Source organism: Pithys albifrons, chromosome 5 (genome assembly GCF_047495875.1).
Source record: "Pithys albifrons albifrons isolate INPA30051 chromosome 5, PitAlb_v1, whole genome shotgun sequence".
Taxonomy (NCBI): domain Eukaryota; kingdom Metazoa; phylum Chordata; class Aves; order Passeriformes; family Thamnophilidae; genus Pithys; species Pithys albifrons.
This window is the reverse complement of record NC_092462.1, coordinates 4,799,372-4,821,391: the sequence shown is the minus strand read 5'-3', so window position 1 is coordinate 4,821,391 and position 22,020 is coordinate 4,799,372. Positions and strand designations below refer to the sequence as shown.

At 43.1% G+C, this 22,020-nt stretch overlaps 2 protein-coding genes across 3 annotated transcripts in view; one reads left to right on the top strand and one right to left on the bottom strand.

Annotated features, from left to right (window-relative positions):
* AFG2A (AFG2 AAA ATPase homolog A) overlaps positions 1 to 12,978 on the bottom strand; it is a 170,996-nt gene extending 158,018 nt beyond the window's left edge. Inside the window, exons 1-10 of one of the 2 annotated variants that reach the window (XM_071555550.1) lie at positions 12,911 to 12,978; positions 12,737 to 12,870; positions 11,795 to 11,919; positions 10,954 to 11,111; positions 9,024 to 9,082; positions 7,213 to 7,845; positions 4,935 to 5,064; positions 3,988 to 4,044; positions 3,148 to 3,271; positions 1,599 to 1,854 (exon numbers count right to left, since the gene is read on the bottom strand). In XM_071555550.1, the coding sequence (XP_071411651.1) occupies positions 1,599 to 1,854; positions 3,148 to 3,271; positions 3,988 to 4,044; positions 4,935 to 5,064; positions 7,213 to 7,845; positions 9,024 to 9,082; positions 10,954 to 11,111; positions 11,795 to 11,919; positions 12,737 to 12,870; positions 12,911 to 12,963 (1,729 nt within the window). In that variant the 5' untranslated portion in view covers positions 12,964 to 12,978. The other variant, XM_071555548.1, reaches the window with a different exon arrangement.
* Positions 12,936 to 22,020, top strand: part of NUDT6 (nudix hydrolase 6) — a 12,949-nt gene continuing 3,864 nt past the window's right edge. The window contains exons 1-3 of the mRNA XM_071555551.1: positions 12,936 to 13,121; positions 14,549 to 14,752; positions 19,869 to 19,924. Of these exons, the coding sequence (XP_071411652.1) occupies positions 12,962 to 13,121; positions 14,549 to 14,752; positions 19,869 to 19,924 (420 nt within the window). The 5' untranslated portion in view covers positions 12,936 to 12,961. The remainder of the gene's footprint in view (positions 13,122 to 14,548; positions 14,753 to 19,868; positions 19,925 to 22,020) is intronic.

Genomic DNA, 22,020 nt, shown 5'->3' with positions numbered 1-22,020 from the left:
CTTCCCTCATTCCTAGCACTGGCCTTGGATGCAAAGCTCCCAGATAACAGCACATCCTGCAACTGGCAGACACCTGAAGTTCTGGGTCTACAACTCAATTTGCACAATATTCCAAATTTATTTTCTAAAAGGGCCTCAAGAACTGGGTAAATATGGTCTATTTGCAGCTGGATCATCAAGTGTCCAGGACCCCTGTGCGCATGCACAAGTGAAGCCTGGGCTGGGTCATGTTTGGAACTGAAACCACAACACTTTTCACTGAAAACTTTAGATTACATTAGTTAAGTGCTTACTGTGTGAGTCCTGTGATACAGGCAGACTGACAGGCTTCCAAAAACATAGAGGAAGGGAAATAAAAAGGGGGTTTATCTTTTTTAAAAACAAATGTATATAAACAGGGGAAAATAACGTTTTCTAACTTCAAACAGAGCTTAAAACACAACCGAAGTCAACCAGAAGAGGACTATAAAATGAGTAGTGTGTGTCTGTACATACTTTATTCTTTTTGATCCATAAAAAAAGTCCACCAATTCATATTTGAGAACAATTCCTTAAAATTTCTGGAAGCTGGTAAGTAAAAACCTTTCTGTTCCAGGTGCCATCACCCCCATAAAACTTCTGTCATCTTCATAGTTAATTTCAGTGCAAGAATCATCCCTGCTCTGTGCCACTGCCAGAAGCAGCTGTCCCAATGCCAAAGGAAATACAAGTAACCAGCACATGCAGCAAATGTGTTTGTGAACCATAAGGGAGCAAATGTGCACAGGCAGAGCTGGAGAGTCATAATTTGACCAGACTGTTTTAAAAGGCTGCTCATGAGCAGATTTAAGGTGCAACACTTAAACCACACAGACACCAGAATTGCTAGAATTAGCAAAACATAAGAACTGATAGAGAATTTCATCCAACGAAAACAGAGGTGAACTCATGGTGAAGTATTCCCTGGAACATACTGAACCCTGGCTGCACGATCCATGGATAATTCTCCAGGGCTATGCCTGTTCCAGAGGCCAAGGGACACTTTCCAGTCCCTGGCCCTGTGCTCTCCAGCTCTCCCAGCTCCACTGCACAACCTGACCCAGGTGCACACAGTTCCCTCGCCCCTGCCAGGAGGTTCTCATCTGCAGGAAAATGGAACACAGGCACAGAACACAGGAGGGATAGAGTAAACACTGCTGAGGGGCACAATCAGGGAACAAGGACCTGCAGGACAAGCTGTGCAGCCTGAGTGACTTGGGATTTTTGTATGGAAGAGGTAGGCTCTAAAGTAGGAAAATTGTCAGGGATGTTAGTTAACTCCCTAACCCACTGGCTTACTGAGAGACAGGGAGCTATGGAATATGCTACAAATAGCACAGGGGATTTCCCAGGGTTATTCATCTTAACATTAGATTTTAAAAGCTACTAATATTCCAAGAATTTTTCTGATCTGCCCAGGAGCAGACTGGTGCTCCTCATACTCCACACCTGGCCTGCATTTTCAACACAAAAATTAAGAAAACATCATTTCAAAAGCTATTACTGTAGACTGTGATTTTTTTTTAAATAAAGAGACTAACGGTAAAATAAGATCCTAAATAAGATAAGCAAAGCCTTACCTGCTTCCTTGCACAAGGCTGCTAAGTCTGCACCGACATAACCATGTGCACTATCGGCCAGTTGTGCCAACTCCACCTCTGTGAGCGAATGGGGAACCTTGTTGAGAAGCTTCTGGAGTATATCCAGACGGTCCTGGGCATTAGGAATTCCAATTTCTATCTCTTTGTCGAAACGCCCAGGTCTGCGCAGGGCTGCGTCCAGTGCATGAGGGCGATTGGTGGCCCCAAGTACCAAGAGCTGCCCTTCACTGCCTTCCTGAAGGCATCAAACAATGCAAAATATTATTTTGAAAATACAATCAAATGCCATGCAGCCTATAAACATACTATTTACTTTTCCAACTATTACACATGCTAAAATCTTGATGCTAACTCTCAAACTTTTCAGATTACTTACACTCCCATCTGCGATCTCACCCAACCCATCCCTAATTGCAATTTAGCAATATTATATGCTGCATGAAAATGCAGATAATACAACAGAAACTACTTCAAGATACTCTCCTCCCAGTGTCTCCCACTTTAAACCCTAAGAACCTGCTTTCTTGTATCAGGAAAGTAAGAACAAAGGAAAGAAAAAGAAGTTTTTAAGCTAAAATGCTAAGCTGGCACAGGAACAAAATGGTATTGGCAGACCTTGAATAAACCAGGTTGGGAACCAAATCAGTTAAGGTTTCAAAACTAACAGAGACAGGAGGTTATAAAGCTTCCTGTAGGTTCAGTAGGAAAAGCAACATCAAAAATCCTAACCAATTTCCTCAAGCTTTTGCACTTTTAGAACAAGGCAAGAGCAGCTGTAAGTCTCTTGCAGTGTCATTCTATTGTTGTGAAAAGAAGCTCTTTTTCCATGAAGAGGGTGCATCAGCCTTTGCCATCAGAAAATATGCTCTGTCTGTGACCAGCTCCAGACTGGGCAACTCAAATGCTCATGCAGGAAAATAATGAGAAACTTGCAGATTACATAAACAGCAGCAAATTATTTTCATACTCTGGACAGGTTTCTTTCATCTTTCCTGCAAATAATCATAGAATATATGATGAGAGATTGGAAACATCATGGGCTTAATTCATAAGGTACTCAATATTGAGTTTACTGTTTCTTTAGCAAGCCTTTGGTTATGTCCTAAATCCTACCATGGCAATCCTGAAATAGGTGCTATTGCCTTTAACCATGCAGCCTACTATCACCAGAAGCATTTTGGTAACTTTGATTTCAGAGCAATGAAAACCTGGCTTAGATCAATGATGGGCTATCACTGAAATTTCAGTTTGATCTCCAAAACTACAAGAGGGGGAGAGAAGGCAAAGAAAAGGCAGTGAATGGAAGAAGCTTAACTGCTTTTAATCTCATAGTTACCAGCAGACATTACCTTCCTATGTCTTCTGCTTAGCATCCAAAAAAGCATTAGATTACTTATGAAGTCTCACCTAAGCCTGTTTTCTTTCCCCCCCAAAATGACATATCTAAAACTGGCTCCACTGTAGCAACAAAATCATTTTGTTCAGTAAGTCCACATGCACATTAATTGTCTCAATACAGTCAACTTACTGAGCCAATGCCATCCATTAATGTCAGTAAAGAAGCAACAACTCTCTTTTCCACTTCATTCTGAGCCCCTTCTCTCTTTGGACAGAGTGCATCCAACTCATCTATAAATATAATTGAGGGGCGACTGGGGGAAAAAAATAAAGGAAAAAATGTTAAGGTGCTCAGGAAGATTTAAAACATCAAGGCAGAGAAGTGCAAAGCTGTTCATGGAAAATGTCCAGTTCCTACAAAAACTTAACCATCCAAGTTTCAACCTTGAATATGATGTTACTCAAAGAGAAAACTAAAATGACTAATACATTAGACAACTAATCCTTCAATATGCAACGGTCTTTTGCTCATGTACTATGAACATCAATCACCTGGAAGTCTAAAATCTGCTTTAACCAGAGTAAGTTTGGGGAGAATGCCACCCTACTCCAGAGGGATGCCATACCCAGCACCAACACTAGCTCACTTAGACTGGGTTCCATGCCTCAGCACAGCACTGTGCTGGTCTCCAGAGATAAAAGCAGACAGAAAAATTTGGATCCAGGTGAAACTCTGGTTCATACTTCCATCTGTTGAAACAAGCATACAATACACTGATGACACAGACTGAGTGATTTGGCACCACCTGTAACAGCCCCTTGAAAAGGGCAGTGTCCAACAGGATTTAATAGGCATACTAGAATTTCACTGCTTTCCTTCTAGCTAAGCTCTATATAAACAAATTTATTTCCTTTTAGAAACCGCTGCAGGAAAAAATTACAAACTCTAAAGATTCCTGCAAATGTTTTTCTTTTAAGAACATTAAGGCTGGAACCGGTACCACAAACAGAGTTACCCAAAAGGACACACCGCAGAGAGGCTTCAGCGAATATCTGACGTAACCTCGATTCAGACTCCCCGTAAAACCTGTAATAATTATAATATTTTAATTAAAAAAAAAAACATTTTTTTTGTCTTTTCCAAGGACAACTCGGAAAAATCGCTGCTCACACCTTCCCAAAAGTCACAGTGTGCACTTTCAAAGTCACAAAATATATGCAAACCTACAATAAATTGTATTTCCACAAGGACAAGAAATTAAGGTAAAATGGGGCACAGGCAAATATATCACCATGCTGCAACTGGAAAAAAAGATTAAAGAGAAGCACTTCTCTTCTGTGTTAGAAATCATTTTATCTACACTTTTGAAGAATAATAAAAAAGTTCCCTAGAGACACTAGTGGAGCATCACCTTAATTGCAAATATAGAATCATAGAATCGATTGGGTTGGAAAAGACCTCCAAGATCATCAAGTCCAACCCTTGGGCCAACTCCCGTCCCTTTACCAGATCATGGCACTCAGTGCCACGGCCAATCTCAGTTTAAAAACCTCCAGGGATGGGGAATCCATCCCCTCTCTGGGCAGCCCATTCCAATGCCTGATTACTCTTTCTGGAAAGAATTTTTTTCTGATCTCCAACTTCAATTTCCCCTGGCAGAGCTTGAGCCTGTGCCCCCTTGCCCTGTGCTTCAACAAGTTGCTCTTCTCATTGCAGAACTAACCTACACACAATTGCAGATGCAGTTTTAGTCCCCTCTTTAATTTAGTCTGTGCCTTACACAAATTTCTTGGCCAAGTCCAACAGACCTCTTTAAATACAAGAAGAAACACAAGCCCTGTGTCCCCATTTGTTTCTGACTCTCTCGGGCAGACAGCCCACAGCCAATACTACATCTATCCACAATGGAGAGATGCCAGGACAGATTTTGGGCTAATATATTTATAGAATAATGAAAACAAAGTGGGTGGACTTACTTGCTTATTATTTCAGGACCATTAATAACTGTAACGTGAGCGCCAACCTCGTTTGCGATGGCTTTGGCAATCAGAGTTTTCCCAGTACCTGGAGGGCCATATAACAGCACTCCTCGAGGAGGAGGGATCCCTTTGGACAAGAACATGCAGACAAACAGAGGAAAGAAGTTACTTGTGATAAATGCCAGACTGAACCAGCACTTGCACATTTCACTGTCTCAGTTATTACCAAGAAACTTGACCTCAGCACTAACTTCTTTAACAGACATGTCACTGTGATAAAATTGCAGGCTTTCAGTGAAAAGATCACTGGGACACATCCACATTTTTTATTTCTGCCCACAAGATTCTGTTTACTAAACAACTACTTAAATCATTGTATTTTTCAGTACTTCAACATTGTAACTTTGCCTATGTGTGTTCTGTTTTTTTCAAAAACATTGGACTGAGTACTGAATGTACTTTTTAAAGTTATTAATGACTCTTACAGTGTCATTAGACCGAATTTCCAACATCAGAAAACCACTTTTCTTCAACACTCCAAAATAATTTCAGAAATACTGAGGCTTGATTCAACAATACTTGCAAGATGAAAAGTACACATCAAAAGCATGAATTTGCCTATTTAATGGCAAACGTTAAGAGCCAAAAAGACAGAAACATTCAGACACAGCACATAAGGGGCATTGGAAGAACAAGCTCATGCTGAGTAGTTAGAGGTGGACAGAAAACACAGGTAACTGCACAAAGGTACTATTATGATCCCAGGTAAAGAGCCCACCAAAAGAAGTTTCAGACCAGCAAAGCCAAATTAAATGGGCACAAAGCCAAAAACAGAAGGTGAAAAATTAGAAAGCAAAAAGCAGAGACAAATGCTTGACAAAGGAATGACTGACCTTGGCACAAAAGACATTGGTAAAACACAACCAAAGAAACATCAGGTGGGGACTGGGAATCAGACAGGGAATGATGCCACAAGTCTGAATCTTAGACACTATCACTCAAAAAAAGTTATCTGCTAACTGACAGAGGACAAAAGTCAAAGTGTCTTCACGAACAAGTTCTTTCACGTTAGTCCAACTAAAGGAAGGGCTGCTCCCTCCTGTGGCGTTTCTGGCACTGGCAAGGAGCAGAACTGTGGAGCCACAGGCACACCTCACTGCCAGCCTCGCTCCCCGTGAGCGGACAAGGACTCACAACATTTGGATGGTTGCCAAAGAAGAGTAACTGCTGAGGAAACATCATTATCTATCATGTAATTAGTAGAGAATCTGCTCAAGCACTTTTGGGACCAGGTATGAAGAATGCTGATGCTGAAACAAACTTTCTGCTAACACAAAACCACGCGGTGATGCTGAAGTTTGACAGAGTTAAGCTGGACCACACACAGATGAAGATGCCTCAGATCACCCCACTGGCACCTGTGGATCACTGACAAGAAAGAGCCACCTGTGTGTTATGGAAAATGTCCCAACTGAAATAATCTCCTCTCTGAAGTGTGTGTCTGTGTGTGTGTCTGTCTGTGTGTGTGAAGAGGTAAAGGCAGAGAAATAAGGGGCCTCAAAGACATGGTATTACAGAAATGTTTATAGGTAAGAGCCCTACCTCACAGTGATGCACACCCAGTCAAGGTACATATCATCCATTTGTGATAAATACATAGTACAGAGTTTCAGCTTTGTTACAAAACTCCTGTAAGTTCATATATAAGTTAGATATAACTTTAAGTATGGCAAAAGTAATCACATTTATTTTTTGCACTCTGTAATTCACATAGTAAGGACTCAAACTCCTTACACACTGAGGAGTTTGAGTGAACAGCCTCAAAGACTTTTAAAATTTTGCAGGAAGCCTACAACACACAGGGACAAAACCAGCAGAGGAACTAATCTGACTTTTTCTCCATTTAAGAAATATCATTAACTAACTCTACCAAAACAAATCAAGATCTTACGACAACTCAAACAATTGCACCTTTCAAACATTCAAGCAAAGAAGTCTGTCCTATTTGCCAGAAACTCTGCTTATGCACGCCTGAATTTTTGTACAGACATATATTTCTTCCTTGCTCAACTAATTTTCACACAGGCTAATCATAACACCTTCACAGCACCCATACAGTACAATTATAAAGCAGCTTGACATTGTTTGGACACTCCAGTATACCAGGTCACTGCTACACAGAAGTCAGTGCAAATTTCATTTATATAAAAAACAGAGTCAAATTAGAGAAGAAAACTAGTATCAAATGAAGAAAGCCAACTCTCAGGCATCATACCGTAACTCTTGAACAGTTCAGGTTGCTTCAAGGGCAGTTCAATTGTTTCTCTAATAGTTTTGAGCTGGCTGCTTAAACCTCCTATCATGTCATAGGTGACTTGGGACTCGCAATCACCACCTTGTGCTGAACTGCTCCTGGGTTCTATAAAATTGATTCTAGTTCTGGAAGAAATGAAATAAAAAGAGTCTGTATTGCTTATTGCTCCAGTTTTGCCCATTACTGGGAGTCCCTCACTGCTGCCTTTCCCAGCCAACTCCAAATCCTCGTCGAGGTGTGGACCATCTCCCTTGCTGAAGGTTTTATCCCCCTGACCAGAGTCTTGACCACCAACAGCCACAGAACCGGGAGTAACTGGTGAGCCTGAATCTGTTGGTTTACTTGGTGTGCTTGTGGATGCAACCTCTGGACTATCAGCAATGTCCATCCTGCTGAGCTGCAAGGACAAGTCTAAGGCAGTTGAGTCCAGGTCAGATCTCTCAAGGTCTGGGTCCTGCGTGTCACTGGGAATGGTGCTGCCCTGGGCACTCAGCTCCACACCATCGGCTCCTCTCACTCTCAGCACCACAATGTTGCAAAGTTTGCCATAGAAAGTGAAAGCCAAAAGGTTTCCTGGTAGAACTATTTTTCCATCTATGAAAAGATTAAGGAAGTAAAAAGACAAAGAAGGTGACATTTCAATCTACTTTGGCAGCAATAACATTCAGACATTCTTGCATCCGAATAATTTTGTATCAGGAAGACGAGAATGCTGTTAATTAATATAACACAAGGCAGTGACATCATTTCAAGGTAATTTCAGGTACTTTAAATGATCCTTTTCCACACAAGCAGACTGTACTGCACAAACATTTGTCAGTGTCATATGTAATCTCTCATACTAAACTCATCATTAATTTCAGTCTTCTAAATTTCATATAAAACAAGGTTATTGGAATTAGTATTGTAAGAAGTAAGAATTTTGTATTTTCTCTGTGCCTAATAATATCTCATATTTAACCCAATTTCTTGAGAGTTCTGGCCTAAAAAAAATAAGCCCTCTGCATTGACAAAAAAAGATTAGGAAATGTGATCTGAATACACCCTACAGGCACCAAAAAAAGGCAAAAATGTAAACAAGATTTATTTTTTCCAGCCAAACACGTGAATTTGGAATGCAGTTCAGGCATCCTCCTTCTTGGTGTAGCAATATTGGTTTCAAATCCTAAATCACAAAATCAACTAGGTTGGAAAAGACCTCTGAGATCATCAAGTCCAAACTTTGACTTAACGTGGCACTAAAATTCCTTTTGATTCCCTTTGAGTAGAACAATTTATAGTGAGTAGCACTACCTTAAATAACTTACCTTGCTTTTTTGCCTTACTTAAGCATATCTACCACCCAATGAAGAGAAATTTCACTTATCCACATAAAAAAGGGATTCAGAGAATGGCATTTTATGTTAATACTTTTATCTTGCTGTTAATATAGTACTGCACTCTTTTCTTCACAGTGCCAGTAAACTCTGAAGTGTATGACAGTATCAGCCAGGCCATCAGTAACTGCTGAACACTCTGAACCTGAACCAGCAATACAAGTAATGCACAGAAGGGATGGAACCACAACTAATGGAAATTAAGTATTTACAGCATGGAAAAATTATTTAGCTCAAAGACAGATCCCTAAGAGAAGTGGAAACAAAATAAAATCCTCTATTTTTCTTAAGCCCTTGATTAAGAGCATAAGAGGAAAATAATTTGCTTTTCAAACCAAAACTTGATTATCTACTACAAAAACTGAACAGTCAAAAGAGAAGCTGCAAAACTCATACCAAGGTTTCTCAGCAGACACACAGACATTTCCTCAGCATTAACAGTGGCATCTTTGTCCCTGCAGTAGGAAAAAAAATAATTAAAATAATGAATTTCAAAGCAATAGCTTCAAAACCAAACCAGAATCCACAGCACTAAAGCACCAGGGTGATGAATTTCACCTGTTTTCCAGTATATGCTTCAACCCCACAAACACAAAAGATGGATGAGCACTTCAGTCTTCAAGTCTTACCTCAGAAGACACTAGATATATAGTAACAAAAGAAGTGTACCTATTTAATCTGGGGCTAGTCTTTTTTTCCAAATAAAATGCTGTAATTAACCAAATCCTAAATTATATTTATTGTTTCTTAGGGTCACAAATATGCAATGCAGGCTTCTCATCTCACCAAACAGAACAATCATTGCTATATTTACTGAACTGAAAAGAAATCAGCAAGCCCTGCAAACACACACACACATTTACTGATTAAAACAGTGCCTTGAGCACTTACAAAACCCTGCGTGTCTTAAGCCTTGCACATCCACTATCGAAACAGCACAAGTTTTCCCCACGAAGCATTTTCTAGTCTTTTATTTTAGTGACTCAGTAGCTAAAACTCACTGCATCCATTTTGCAGAGGAAAGCTCAGAACTTCAGCACTTACACCTGTCCTGAAAAGCATCACACCAAGGGGGCAACAGCAGCTGCACCAAAGGCCTTTAAAGCTGACACGGCTGCTGCAAATCAAAGTGCCATCAACGGGGGGAGCCCTAAACCTGCAAATAAAAACCTGTTGCTGAATTCTACTGCTCAACAAAGCAACTTCAGGGAAAGAGATGTATTAAACTGATCTAAAGCAGAGCCCTTAAAATAGCAAAGATTTTCTGATGAGTAAACACACACCCAATTATAGCGTTGGGGTTTGAAGTTGGAGATTGATTTTTAAACTGGAATAATTTGCTAAATTATGCATGCAAGCACTACCCAAAGGTATTGATTTGCAGAGAATGAACTTCACATGTAAAACACGTACAAACCTAGAGAGCACTGGAATAATGGGACTTCAGTTCATGTTTTATATAATTTATATTCTTATGCTAGGATTTGCAGTAAATTACCAGGCTTAAAGCAGACCAATTACAGTTTTCATGTTTCCTCTCCTAATTTTAGAAAAAAGTCATTTATATGACTTAAAAATCTGGTGGTACATTTGTAAAACAATCCTCAGAGCCTGACTCTTGAGTTGCTGAGTGGGAAAACTCTGGCTATGGAACAGTTTCCTAAAATAAAAATTACAATCATCATAAATATTTCAGAAGTTACATGCAATTCCTCTGACCTCATCCTTAGCTTGTACTTCAGTAAAAGTCAGTTTCTAAAAGAGAATGCATTGCAAATTAACATGGAGAAATAGAACTATATCCATTCCATTATTTAATTGAACAGAGTGTTTTGTTACCAAAATGCCTGTTTTCAACCACCTCCATATCCAAATAGCCATGTGAAGACAGTGGTCTGATAGGAAACAAGTTAATTTATAAAAATGTAAGTGCTGAGACACCCTCAAAAGTAACTGTAATACACCATTACATAGGAAATAACTATAATCAGCCTTTGAATCAAGCCAAATGCCAACTCTGTGGAATGTCAGGAGAATGATGACTATAGGAACTCACTCAGCAGATAAGTAAACTGCTAATTTCTCAAAGTATTCATGACTTCAAGACTGTGATTTGTACCTTTCCTTTGCTTATTTGTTCAATTATGAACAAAAACATACCTCAGAGTCTCCAATCCTGAAAAAAAAATCCCAGTAAATAAAAGCACAGCACAAAACCACCACATATAAAGGTGAAGTTCTGAAGGGAAGTGGGTAAAAAAAAAAAAGAAAAAAAAGACAATCACTCTCTCCACCAAGGTTCTAACAAGTTAAACAAGTTACATACCTCAACTTTACATCAACTTCATCTGCCTGGATGACTGCACCAGTCACAGGCTGCACAGTGACAGCATCACCTGAATTTACTTTCAGGTTCTTCTGTGTGGTCTCATTCAGCCCAATTTTCCCACCAGGAAAGCCGCTGATGGGCCAAGCAGTACAGACCTAGGAAGAGTTATCAAAGCACACAACTGTTAGTCAAGATTCCCCTCCCCGCCATTTCCAGTCAAGCTAAGCAAGATTTTATTATGAAAATATGGGCTGATGGGACAAAGGATTAGGTTAAAACCTGGTGCCAGGGAGCAAGATAAAAGTAGCACAAGACACGATCCAAAACACTCCAAGAAGGAAGGGGTTATATTTGGAAAAAAAACAGCAGTAGGGACTTTTTTCAGCATTCACAATGAAGATGTAAATACGGCATAAAAAACATGGAAAAGCACATTCACCATCTTCATAGAATTGATTGGGTTGGAAAAGACCTCCAAGATCATCAAGTCCAACCCTTGGGCCAACTCCAGTCCCTTTACCAGATCATGGCACTCAGTGCCACATCCAATCTCAGTTTAAAAACCTCCAGGGATGGGGAATCCACCCCCTCTCTGGGCAGCCCATTCCAATGCCTGAGCACTCTCTCTGGAAAGAATTTTTTCTGATCTCCAACTTCAATTTCCCCTGGCAGAGCTTGAGCCCGTGCCCCCTTGCTGAGTGCCTGGGAGAAGAGACCAACCCCCACCTGGGCAGAACTTCCCTTCCTCAGTTCATCTTCCATGTTGGTCCCACTGAATACAACAGGAACATGCCGAAAGAACAGGAAAAGCACTTTTAGGGACAAGAAAGGGTCTCACCTCCTGCCGCCCCTCAGCTGAGGAGAGCAGGGCCGGCCGCCCTATGCACAGTCCCGCAGCCTTCATGCTGCTCAGTGACAGCTGTGCCAGCGCCCTGCGCAGCATCCTGGGCACCTTGTCATCGCCTAATGTTTTCAGGGGGAAAAAGTAATAAAATAAATATACAAATAAATCATTCCCCCCACTTTAAATGGGGCATTTAGGGGCAGTCTCGTGGTGTAAAAGAGAGCACTCTGGACTCTGAAGCCCAAGGTCCTGAGTTCGAGTCTCAGTAGGGACCGTCCGCTGGCAGTTCAATGCCCCCCTGCCATCCCATGCCGTCAGATCTCAGATGCTCAGTAGGGTCAGCCCCGGTTAGTACCGGGTGCTGTGACAGTCCCGACGGCTTCACTGTCACTGTCCAAGCTCGCTTACGACTTAAACGGTGGGGCCAGTTCTGCACATGCTGTGCCTCACCTAAAACATCCACTGCACAGGCTGCAAGGGCACACCCACGTGGGGAGAGCCCTGCCCAAATCTGCCTTCATGAAGTCTGGCCATACAAATCGGGCATTTCCCGCCCTCCCAGTAAGTACAACCAGCAGGTCCCTCCTCAGCCCGCCGTGAGCGGGAGCCGGCCCGTGAGGGGGAGCTGCCCCATGAGGGGGATGCCGCCTCGCCGTGAGGGGCAGCCCCGGGACGGGGCAATACCCGCAGCCACGCTGCTGCTCGGTGCTGCACTTCCACAGCGATTTAGCTCCCGCAGGGACCTTCCCGCGGGAATAAAGAGTGCATTTCACGGGGGCTCGGCTGACTCTGCCTGAGAAACCCCCCCCACCCCATCCCGAGGTCCTGCCTTCGTGAGGCGCCGGGAGCGCGGCTCGGCGGGGCTCAGCTCCGAACGCGGCGCGCTCCCTCCGGCCCGGCGCGCTCCCCTCTCGCTTGGCCGGGCCAAACCCGTACCTGCCTCCACGGCGTCGGCGACGCGCAGCGCCAGCGGCCCGCCCTCAGCGGCCTCGAGGGGAACATTCCGCGGGGAGCCGCCGCCCGCGGCCAGACGCCCCTTACTCTTCCTTTTGGAAGAGGAGGCAGACATGCTGCCCCACAGCAGAGCGGTTCCGGAGCAGAGGCCGACACCGCCCCCGGGGCGGAGGCTCCCGGCTCGCCGCTGCCGCCCCGTTCAGGGCCATGGCGCGGCCGTGGCGGGCGCTGCGGAGGGCGAGGGGCTGGGCGGCCCTGGCGGCGCTGCGGGCGCGGCCGGACAAGTTCGGGGGGGTTAGCGTGGACCTGGGAGAGCTGCGCCAGCCCCCGCGAGTGGAGCGGGCCGCCTTCGGGCGGTGGCTGCGGGGCAAGTGCCGGGCGGGGCGGCGGGGGCAGCGCGGCGGGCGGGGAGGCCGTGTGGGAGGGAGGGAGGGATGCTCCTCCTCAGCCGCCACCGGCCCCTCACGGACACAGCCAAGGGGAGCAGAGCGCATTCACAGAGCCACTGCCAGGGTTGGAAGGGACCTCTGGAGACCAGCCCAACCCTCCTGGCAAGGCAGGGTCACCGGGAGAAGGTGACGCGCCCAGGTGGCTCCGGAGAGGGAGACTCCACTTGGTGCCTGTGCAGTGCTACGTCACCCTCAGTGTATAAGCGCGTCCTCATATTGAGGTGAACCTTACTGTTTTAGTTTATGGCTGTTGCTCCTTGTCGTAGAACCATAGAATCGATTGGGTTGGAAAAGACCTCCAAGATCATCAAGTCCAACCCTTGGGCCAACTCCAGTCCCTTTATCAGGTCATGGCACTCAGTGCCACGGCCAATCTCAGTTTAAAAACCTCCAGGGATGGGAAATCCACCCCCTCTCTGGGCAGCCCATTCCAATGCCTGATTACTCTCTCTGCAAAGAATTTTTTTCTGATCTCCAACTTAAATTTCCCCTGGCAGAGCTTGAGCCTGTGCCCCCTTGTCCTATTGCTGAGTGCCTGGGAGAAGAGACCAACCCCCACCTGGCCAAAATTTCCCTTCAGGTAGTTCTAGACAGTGCTGAGGTCACCTCTGAGCCTCCTCTTCTCCAGGCTAAACACCCCCAGCTCCCTCAGCCTCTGTCGCAGGGCAGGAAACTGCAAGGAGTGTGACAACATGTTCGGGTGAAACTGAAAAGAGTTTGGCACCACCCTCTTGGCACTTGCCTTTGTGCTACTGATGGGCATTAATGAGTTCCCCTCTCAGTTTTCCTTTCTTCATAAGAGATACGCTCCAGGCCCACCCTCATCTTTGTGGCCTCCGCTGGACCCTCTCCAGTAGCTCCTTGTCTTGTACTCAGGAGCCCAGAACTGGAGACAGAACTCCAGATGAGTAGATTCCCCTGTGCCTTATGGCAGACCATAACATAAAAGCCATTATTTCGACTGTGAACACCAAGCTGTACCACATAAAACATTGAGCTGGCAGTCCCTGTCAGTGCTGGTGTGTTCCTCGCACCGACAGTAGTTTGACCCTGTGGTAAGTGAAGTGAAAATACAGATTTTTGCTCATTAATCCCAGCTGTCATACGCAATAAGGTTTAAAACCACACGGGTTAGCTCAGTTGGTTAAAACTTGGTTGTAATAATGCCAAGGTCATGGGTTCAGTCCCCTATGTGGGCCATTGACTTAAGAGTTGGACTTGATGATCCTTGTGGGTCCCTTCCAACTCAGAATAGTCTGTGATTCTGTGACCAAGATCAAGGGCAAGGGGGGTGTCTCCGAGGAGTGGCCACAGCCCTGACCCTCCTCCCTTCCCTCTCTTGCAGAGTCCGTGGCCCAGTGGCGGCAGGAAGGTCGCATTGCCGTGTGGCTCCGTGTCCCCATCCTCCAGAGTGGGCTTGTGGCAGCAGCCGCTTCCCAAGGCTTTGCTTTCCACCACGCCGAGCATGGCTCGTCCACCCTGACGCTGTGGCTGGGAGAGGGGCCCAGCAGGCTGCCAGGGTTTGCCACCCACCAGGTGGGGGTTGCAGGTGAGTTACAGGAGTGTCTACACCCACAGAAAGACTTGAACAAGCCCTTAGGACCAGTAGGAAATGGGCTGTTCCTCTGGACAACCAGCACATGGAAACCAGCTGCCTGCTGTTGGGGTGATCTTGCAAAGGGAAGTGTGTCATCTGTGAATGTGCCTGTACGACAGCATATGTAGCTACAAACAGCCAGACAGGTTTCTTGAAACAATTCCAGTTTGGGAAAATTGTCAACAGCTCAGGGAGAAGAAAGTGTGGTCCTGAACCTGTAAAATGTTAGCTCATGAAACTGCTTTTAAACACCCATTTTGAGAAAAGTGTCTTGTCCATCACCTTGCAGGTAAGAGAGATGGTAAACATTTTAAGGTTCAAGCAGCATTTTACGATGAAAAAGAAACCACAATCATAGAGAAATAAAAAAGCACCTCTCTGCTCACTGTCCTCACTGTAGGAGTCTCACTTAATTCCTCACTTAATATAGCAATCTGCCTAAACTCTGATCACATTAAGGTCTGTAAATGGGGACAATGTGACCTAACAGGGATGCTCAGAAGCTAAAACAATTACCCTAAATTGCAGTGGTCTAAAAGGTGCTCTAAGCTGTGCCTAGAAGACTGCAATCCAAACAAATATATTTTACAAACAACTGGACACCATACTCTTAACAATACACAACTCCCACAATCACAGTTGGAAAGGAGTTGTTCCTTAACTGAGAACATTTGCAAGGAACTAGATAAGATGATTTCCCCTTTTTTTTTCATATAGCACAGTACAAGAGACTGATGATGAGACAAAAATACTGTCAGCTTGAGCTCAGCTTCACCATAGTCAAATGGTTTTGCCCTCTCTCTCAGCAGAGTTCCACAGATTTGCCATTGCCTGTCCCATCACTCAGTAATCTGTTATTCTGAGGTTTGTTTGGACCCCTTATATACTGGTAAAGGTTACTTTAACACCCAGAAATTATGGGATAGGGAGAGCAGATCTCTCCAATTACAGCCTTGACTTGTTTGTCCTTGGTTTGCAGGGACTGTGTTGGGCAGTATTTCCTCACCAAGTGGTGTTAAGACCCTTAAAGAGCAATTTGACAAATCTAGTGAGGAAGAACTCACAAAAGATGTGTTGTTCTGTGTAGCAGCAGGTCAGGTGAAAAGTTTTGGAAAAAACTCCTTGAATTACAAAAACAATATTGCTGCTCTTCCGCTCCACGGCCAGCAGAGGGCAGCGGGGAAGCTGAAGGCCGCCTTGGATTTTGACAATGGACATGTTGGAGCATGTTCTCCTGAGGTATGGAAACCTCACCAGTAAAATATGTGGCATTAAACCGGAGCAGGATAGTGCATTCCCTTAGCAGAAGCACCGAGTTACTCCTTGTGGTTGTAACTTGAGTGCTTGAGGAAATGTGGCTAATTGAAAGGGGGTTTTCTGAAGTAGGACTTGCACAGCTGAAAATGCTGTTTGAAGGAACTTCATGTAAGATGTGTTGTGACCCTGGTGGGTATCAGGAAGGACTTCATATAAGAAAAATAACTTTTGAAAGACTCTCAATAAACATTTGAAAACAAAAAAAATGCCCTTTCAGAGGCTGTTCCACTTTGAAACACTTGGCACTCTGCAAGTAGGAAAAAGCTTTGAGGAAAGGAAAAGTTTCACAAGTGCAGGTAGATAATTTATTGCATGGATTTAAAAACTGCACAACATAAACTTTCAGTATTCTTTGCTATCACTTTTCAAACCTGTACATTCTTAATCATTATTGGGAGTTTCTTTAAAAGAGGTATGGACTTAAGGAAGGCATTTTGGGCAGGTAAACGAGCAGATTTCTCTGTGAAATAGTGACTGCTATGTGTTTTTTTTCCTCGGTTTCACTCATTGTCGGTGGATCTGGAGCACTTACCAAGAAAATACACTAAGAAGTGTGGATACCACCTGGAATATGTTTTTTCCTTTATCTTTCTACTTTAGGAGGGAAAGCCCGAGTAGCAGAAGGGTTTCGTTCTATTTTTCATTAATTTTATTTAAATATTTAAGTATGGGCATTTATGTTGTGTGTGTGTCAAACCCCAGGCATTTTTATTTCCTGGACAAAAAAAAAGTACTTCAGAAAGTGTCTGGAGTAAAGAAGAAAAGCAATTTGCTGGTGAGAGTCTCCATCTTAAGGCTGTGGCCATTTAAATACAGGACTCAGGCCCTTGAGCATCCTGGAAATGGAAAGCAGGGACATAGACAGTGGTTGGCTGGCCAGAGGGAAACCAGCACAGGGAGCAGGCAACAGGTAGCAGGTCTCATTGCCAAGTAGACCAGCAGCTGGTTTTCCTGCTGTCTGGAGTTTCCCACGCAGGGAACACTGCACAGCCAGGGCTTGTGCCTCAGGATCATCCAGCCAAGTGATGACAAAGGTGTGAATAAGCGAGGTCAGGCCATACTTGACCAGACTAGATGAGAGTCGCCAAGCAGAGTAGCAAATGTTACTCACTGGGCTTGGCCATTATTGTTTAGAAATAGTGGAACATGTGATGTGTCTTCCAGCTAACTTGCTGCATCCGTTAGTAGGCGGCAGGATTTTCCACATGTGTAAAGATGCAGGAAAGTCTCTGGTGTATGAAGTGATTAACATGTTTTTGAGAAGCCCTTCCAACATTCTCCACCTCCTGGGAGGGTGTGGTCTGCCACCCAGAAAGGGACATGTTTGTAAACATGTCACCAACAATGTCATAGGGCAGGAAGACAAGTTGAGGAGGGAAGATGAAAGGAGAGGAATAAAAATAAGAGTACTTCTCTTCTCCCTCATGAGTACTGCAAGCCTTACAACACAGCTGTTATTTTCATTGCAACCTACCTCAATCTGCTTGTTGAAACAAAGTCCTTGGAGTTGAAGGACTCCGAGAAGGAGGGTCTAGGCACACAGAGGATTATCAGCCTTAGCCCATCCTGTTACTTAAGGAAATGTGTAAAATGAGCACCTGCATTAATGTGAAACTGCACAGGGAGATGGAGTTTGGTAGGTTATGATGGCCCAAGGAATCAAAAATTATTTAAAAGTAGTTGCCAAGTTGTTTTACAAACACCCACACCTGTCTGCTGATGTTTACAATGCGAGCAATCCTGTCTGCACTCATTATGTGGTTGACAAGTGCTTTTCAACACTGAACATCTTTGCATACTTGTTTACATCAGTCATGAAATAACAGGTAGGATGAAGATATTTTTCCCCTCCATTACTCATTATCTGGAGTTTTATTATTTCAATGCTTTTCTTACCTGTTTCCCAAAAGAGAACATTCAAAACAAAGCAGTGTTGTAATAGTGCTTACGTGTTTGGGTGGTAAATATAAACCTTTTCAGAAAGTCATCGTGGTGTTGGATGAATGAATGCTCCAGGTACCACATTGGTAGCAAGAGGGAGAGTTTTTAAAACCACAGTTCAGGGCCTGCAGTCAAGCTCTGATCTCACTGATACCAACCAGGTGCAGCCCAGCAAGAGCCTTCTGAGCCACACTTGGGAACAGGAGACCAGACAGCAAAATCTTTTGGTGTTTTTCCTTTCTTTTTGCTTTGGTTTTAGGTATCCTTTAGCAGAGATTCTGACCATCTTACTGACAATTTCACTGCCAAAAATTCCATTCACAGGCATCAGTTTAGGGGAACAGGAACAGAGGAGGGAACACATACTTTCAGTTGGAATCAAACTGCAGTTTTGGTGTGCAGCAGCCCTCCCTGTCTCAGCAAACCATTTGTCTGAGGAATGGCTTTACTAGAGAACAATCCCAGTCATCACAGCATGCATCAAAGTTGCTCCTGCTTTCCTTTTGTTCCCTCTCTTAATCAGTACAGTACTTGACCCTGGACACTGCTAAATATTTATAGGAGGCATGAAACCGTCAAGTCACAAGCTGGGGGGAGGCAGATATGTGACTATCCTCTTAAAACACATCCTTTGACATATCTTGAAGGCTGGTATTTCATCTTTTAAATGTTCCTCCTACACATAAGCCTGCCATGTATTATTATAAAAACAGAGGATGTTTGAGCTTGACACTCGTTCCTTAATAATTTCCTTCTGTGGGAATACTTCCCCAAAGCATTTTAAATGCATACATCATCACAGATCAGCCTGTCTACTCTTCCTCCTGCTGTAAAATAACAGAAGCATTTTTTTACAGTTAACTACTAATTTGAAACCCATGCATGACAGATGTGGAAAAGAGCCTGGTAAGAGGCACCACAGTACTTGTTCTGCTCACCACAGCACTCTTTAAAATCTGAGAAAAATACCTGTTTTAAAGGAAGGACATTTTTAAAGTATGACCAGTTCTGTGTGACATGATGATTAAACATAAAAGCATTTGGGTTTTAGAAAGCAGGAAAACTTGTAATCTGTGGGAGAAAGTCATGGGCTGAGCATGAAGTCATAAGGAAAAGCTGCACTTTTCAGTCAGACATCCTGAGGTTTTTTTAATCAAGTGTCACTTTTCCACTTGGAAGCAACAGGTTTTGGTTAACAAGTTGACTCAGATTACTGTGCAGTTCCTGTCACAAGTTCAGTCACCCAGCTGAACATTATCAGGACAGTGAGCCCACTGATACTAAACCTTGTGTGCTATTAACCAGAAATCACTCAAATCTTCCCTACAGCAGGTGGGAGTTTTGTCATGAATTTCACTGGAGGAAAATTCCTACCCCTTAAGGGTGGCTGCTGGGCCAGAGTCACTGGAAAATTTTCTGTTATTTGAGCAAGAGTACAGGCACGTCTCTGCTAAAGCTTTGCTAGATTGTTTGGGTGACCTCTTGATCTTCCCTTCTTTAGTTTTGATATTAACACAAGCAAGCTTTTCCTTTCTTGTCTAATCTGGAACTTAAATGTTGTAATTATTTATCTTGGTACTGCGCTAACTTTGTATTTTTTATACAGGATACTTAAGCTTTTTGTGATATTTTATTGTGTATCAGTTTTCCACCAACAAACCACTTTGTGATTCATCCATACAAACATTGCCAACTGTAAATGGTATCATTAGGGGCTTGTTATGATTTATCAAAACATGCTAGATTTTGCTTGTTAAGATTGGCCATAGTTATCCAACACTTCATTTTTTCAATATTCTTTCCCTACTAGGTGCTGTTCTAGATGAAAGCACTGGAAAGGTGCTGGTTGTACAAGACAGAAATAAGGTAAGTTTGTTATGGGATTATAAAAGAGAGAAGTTTGTTTAGATACGCCTGTAGTATAAAACCAAATACATGTTTATTTTTATTCCGGTCCAGAATTGTGATATTTAAAAGTTACTTCCTTTTATGAGTGTCTTGGAACACATCAACAGATTGCTGTATTCCATTTTGAGGGAATAAAAAAACACTTAAAAAATCAAGGGTTTTATTGTTAATTATAACAGGTGATTGACTCAGCAGAAGTAAGACTTCCTGCTTTGAGTTTTTCTCCTGTAACTGACCCAAGAGTCCCTAATCTTGCATTTGGATCCTTGCAGACCTTTGGAAAACCCCCCTGGCTCGAAACAGATTTTGAGGGAAGGATTCCCATTTTGTTTGGTTTCAAAAATTCCAGGCATATCTGTGGCTTTAAATAAGCTCTACCATGGTTGGCCATGACTTGGAGATTACCTTATTACAGCAGGTGTAAAGATCATTAATTCCTCCCAAATGGAAGTGCCTGCCCTCCCTGAGGGGGATGCCAAACCAGATCATTAGTGTGGCAGTGGTGGGTCATGTGATGTGGCTTGAGGTCACCAAACATCCATCACTGGAAATGTCTCCCAGCCCCTATCAGGCTAACCTAGGCTTTAATCCAGCAGCTGCAGAAAGCTCACTGGCAGTTGCCTGTGCTGTGCTATTCCATAGAAAAGACATTTAGCTTCTACTATGCCTTCATTTGCAAATTAAAGTGTCTCTAGTACAGTGAGATTAACTGCAGTTTTAACATGAAACAATCAAAACTTACCTAGGTAGACTGAACTACACTTGGATGCATCATTTTCATTTTGTATAGTTAAGACTAGGCCAGAATCTTCCCAGCTGTGTGTTTCTGTCTTTCCTGAAAGAGCTGCTAAGACATTTCTTCCCAGGACCCAAAACGTCAGTTCATTAGTAACTACAACATGGTTAATGAACTTCAATGAGAGGGTGCTTTCTTAGGCAGGTTCAGTCACACAGCATGCTTGAACTTCTAACACAAAAGACGAGGGTGTTTCTCTTCCTCTGAACTCATTTCCTGCAATTAAAGATTTTTTATTTTTGTATTTTTGCTTAAATAAATAAAAATGTCAACTTTTTTATAGCAGGACTTTCAGGCTTACATCAAACAACTACCAATTAAAGCATAAACCTGCCTCACATGCTGTAGACTCTGACAGTGGTTCCAGTTCTAGAGAGTCTCCAGGAACAGAACAGCACATGTAAACTTGAGAAACATGACATTTATTTATCTTTTTATATACACAGAAACAGAAAACTGCATGCTTTCCTTTTAGTAAATATCTTAAACAGGTCTCAAAGAATATCTGCATATTTAGAAGGAAATAGTAGTTTCCAAAGTGTGAGGCTTAACTTCATGTGTTGTTTTGTTAAAGCTCCCCCACAGCCACTGTCAGTGCAGGTATCTGTCCATTCTACAGTGACATCAGGTGCTCTATTTGGGTACTGGTTCAGTTCCAGACTCACCAGGCATTACCTCTTCAGTCTCCAGCCCCAAACACAACAGGACCTGTCTGGCACTGCTCTTCCCTCCAGCTCATTCTGGAAAGTGGGATGGGTATATACCCAGGTCAACCGTTCAGCTCACCTTTCCAGAACAAACATGGCACTGTAGCAAGTGAGGAAGGTGAAAGGAAAAAAGTGACTGTTTCAGACTCTACAGCTCTTTATTGACTGGATAAAACTAAGTATGTTAATGCTGAAGTGTATAAATACCCATTTCTTGTGCAGTGAGCGAATATCCCAGTGCAAGCAAATGGCTCAGGCAGTTGTTTCCCACTGTCGGTTCCAGCAGTCCTCTCCCTTCTCTTTTCCCATAAAATGAACAGTTTCCCTGAAATGGTGTCTTTTAAAATAAAAGATGTTCTCAAAGCTTAAAAAAAATTAAGCTGGTGGAATTTTAGGAGCTGTTTGGGCTTAATCATGAAAGGACAATTCCACAGCACACAAAGATTTCCAGGAACCAAAAGCAAATCTGAAAGCCAACAGACAAATACACGTCTTTTCCATCTGCACTATTTTTAATCTATAACTTTAAATTCCTATCCAAGCCCTTTAAG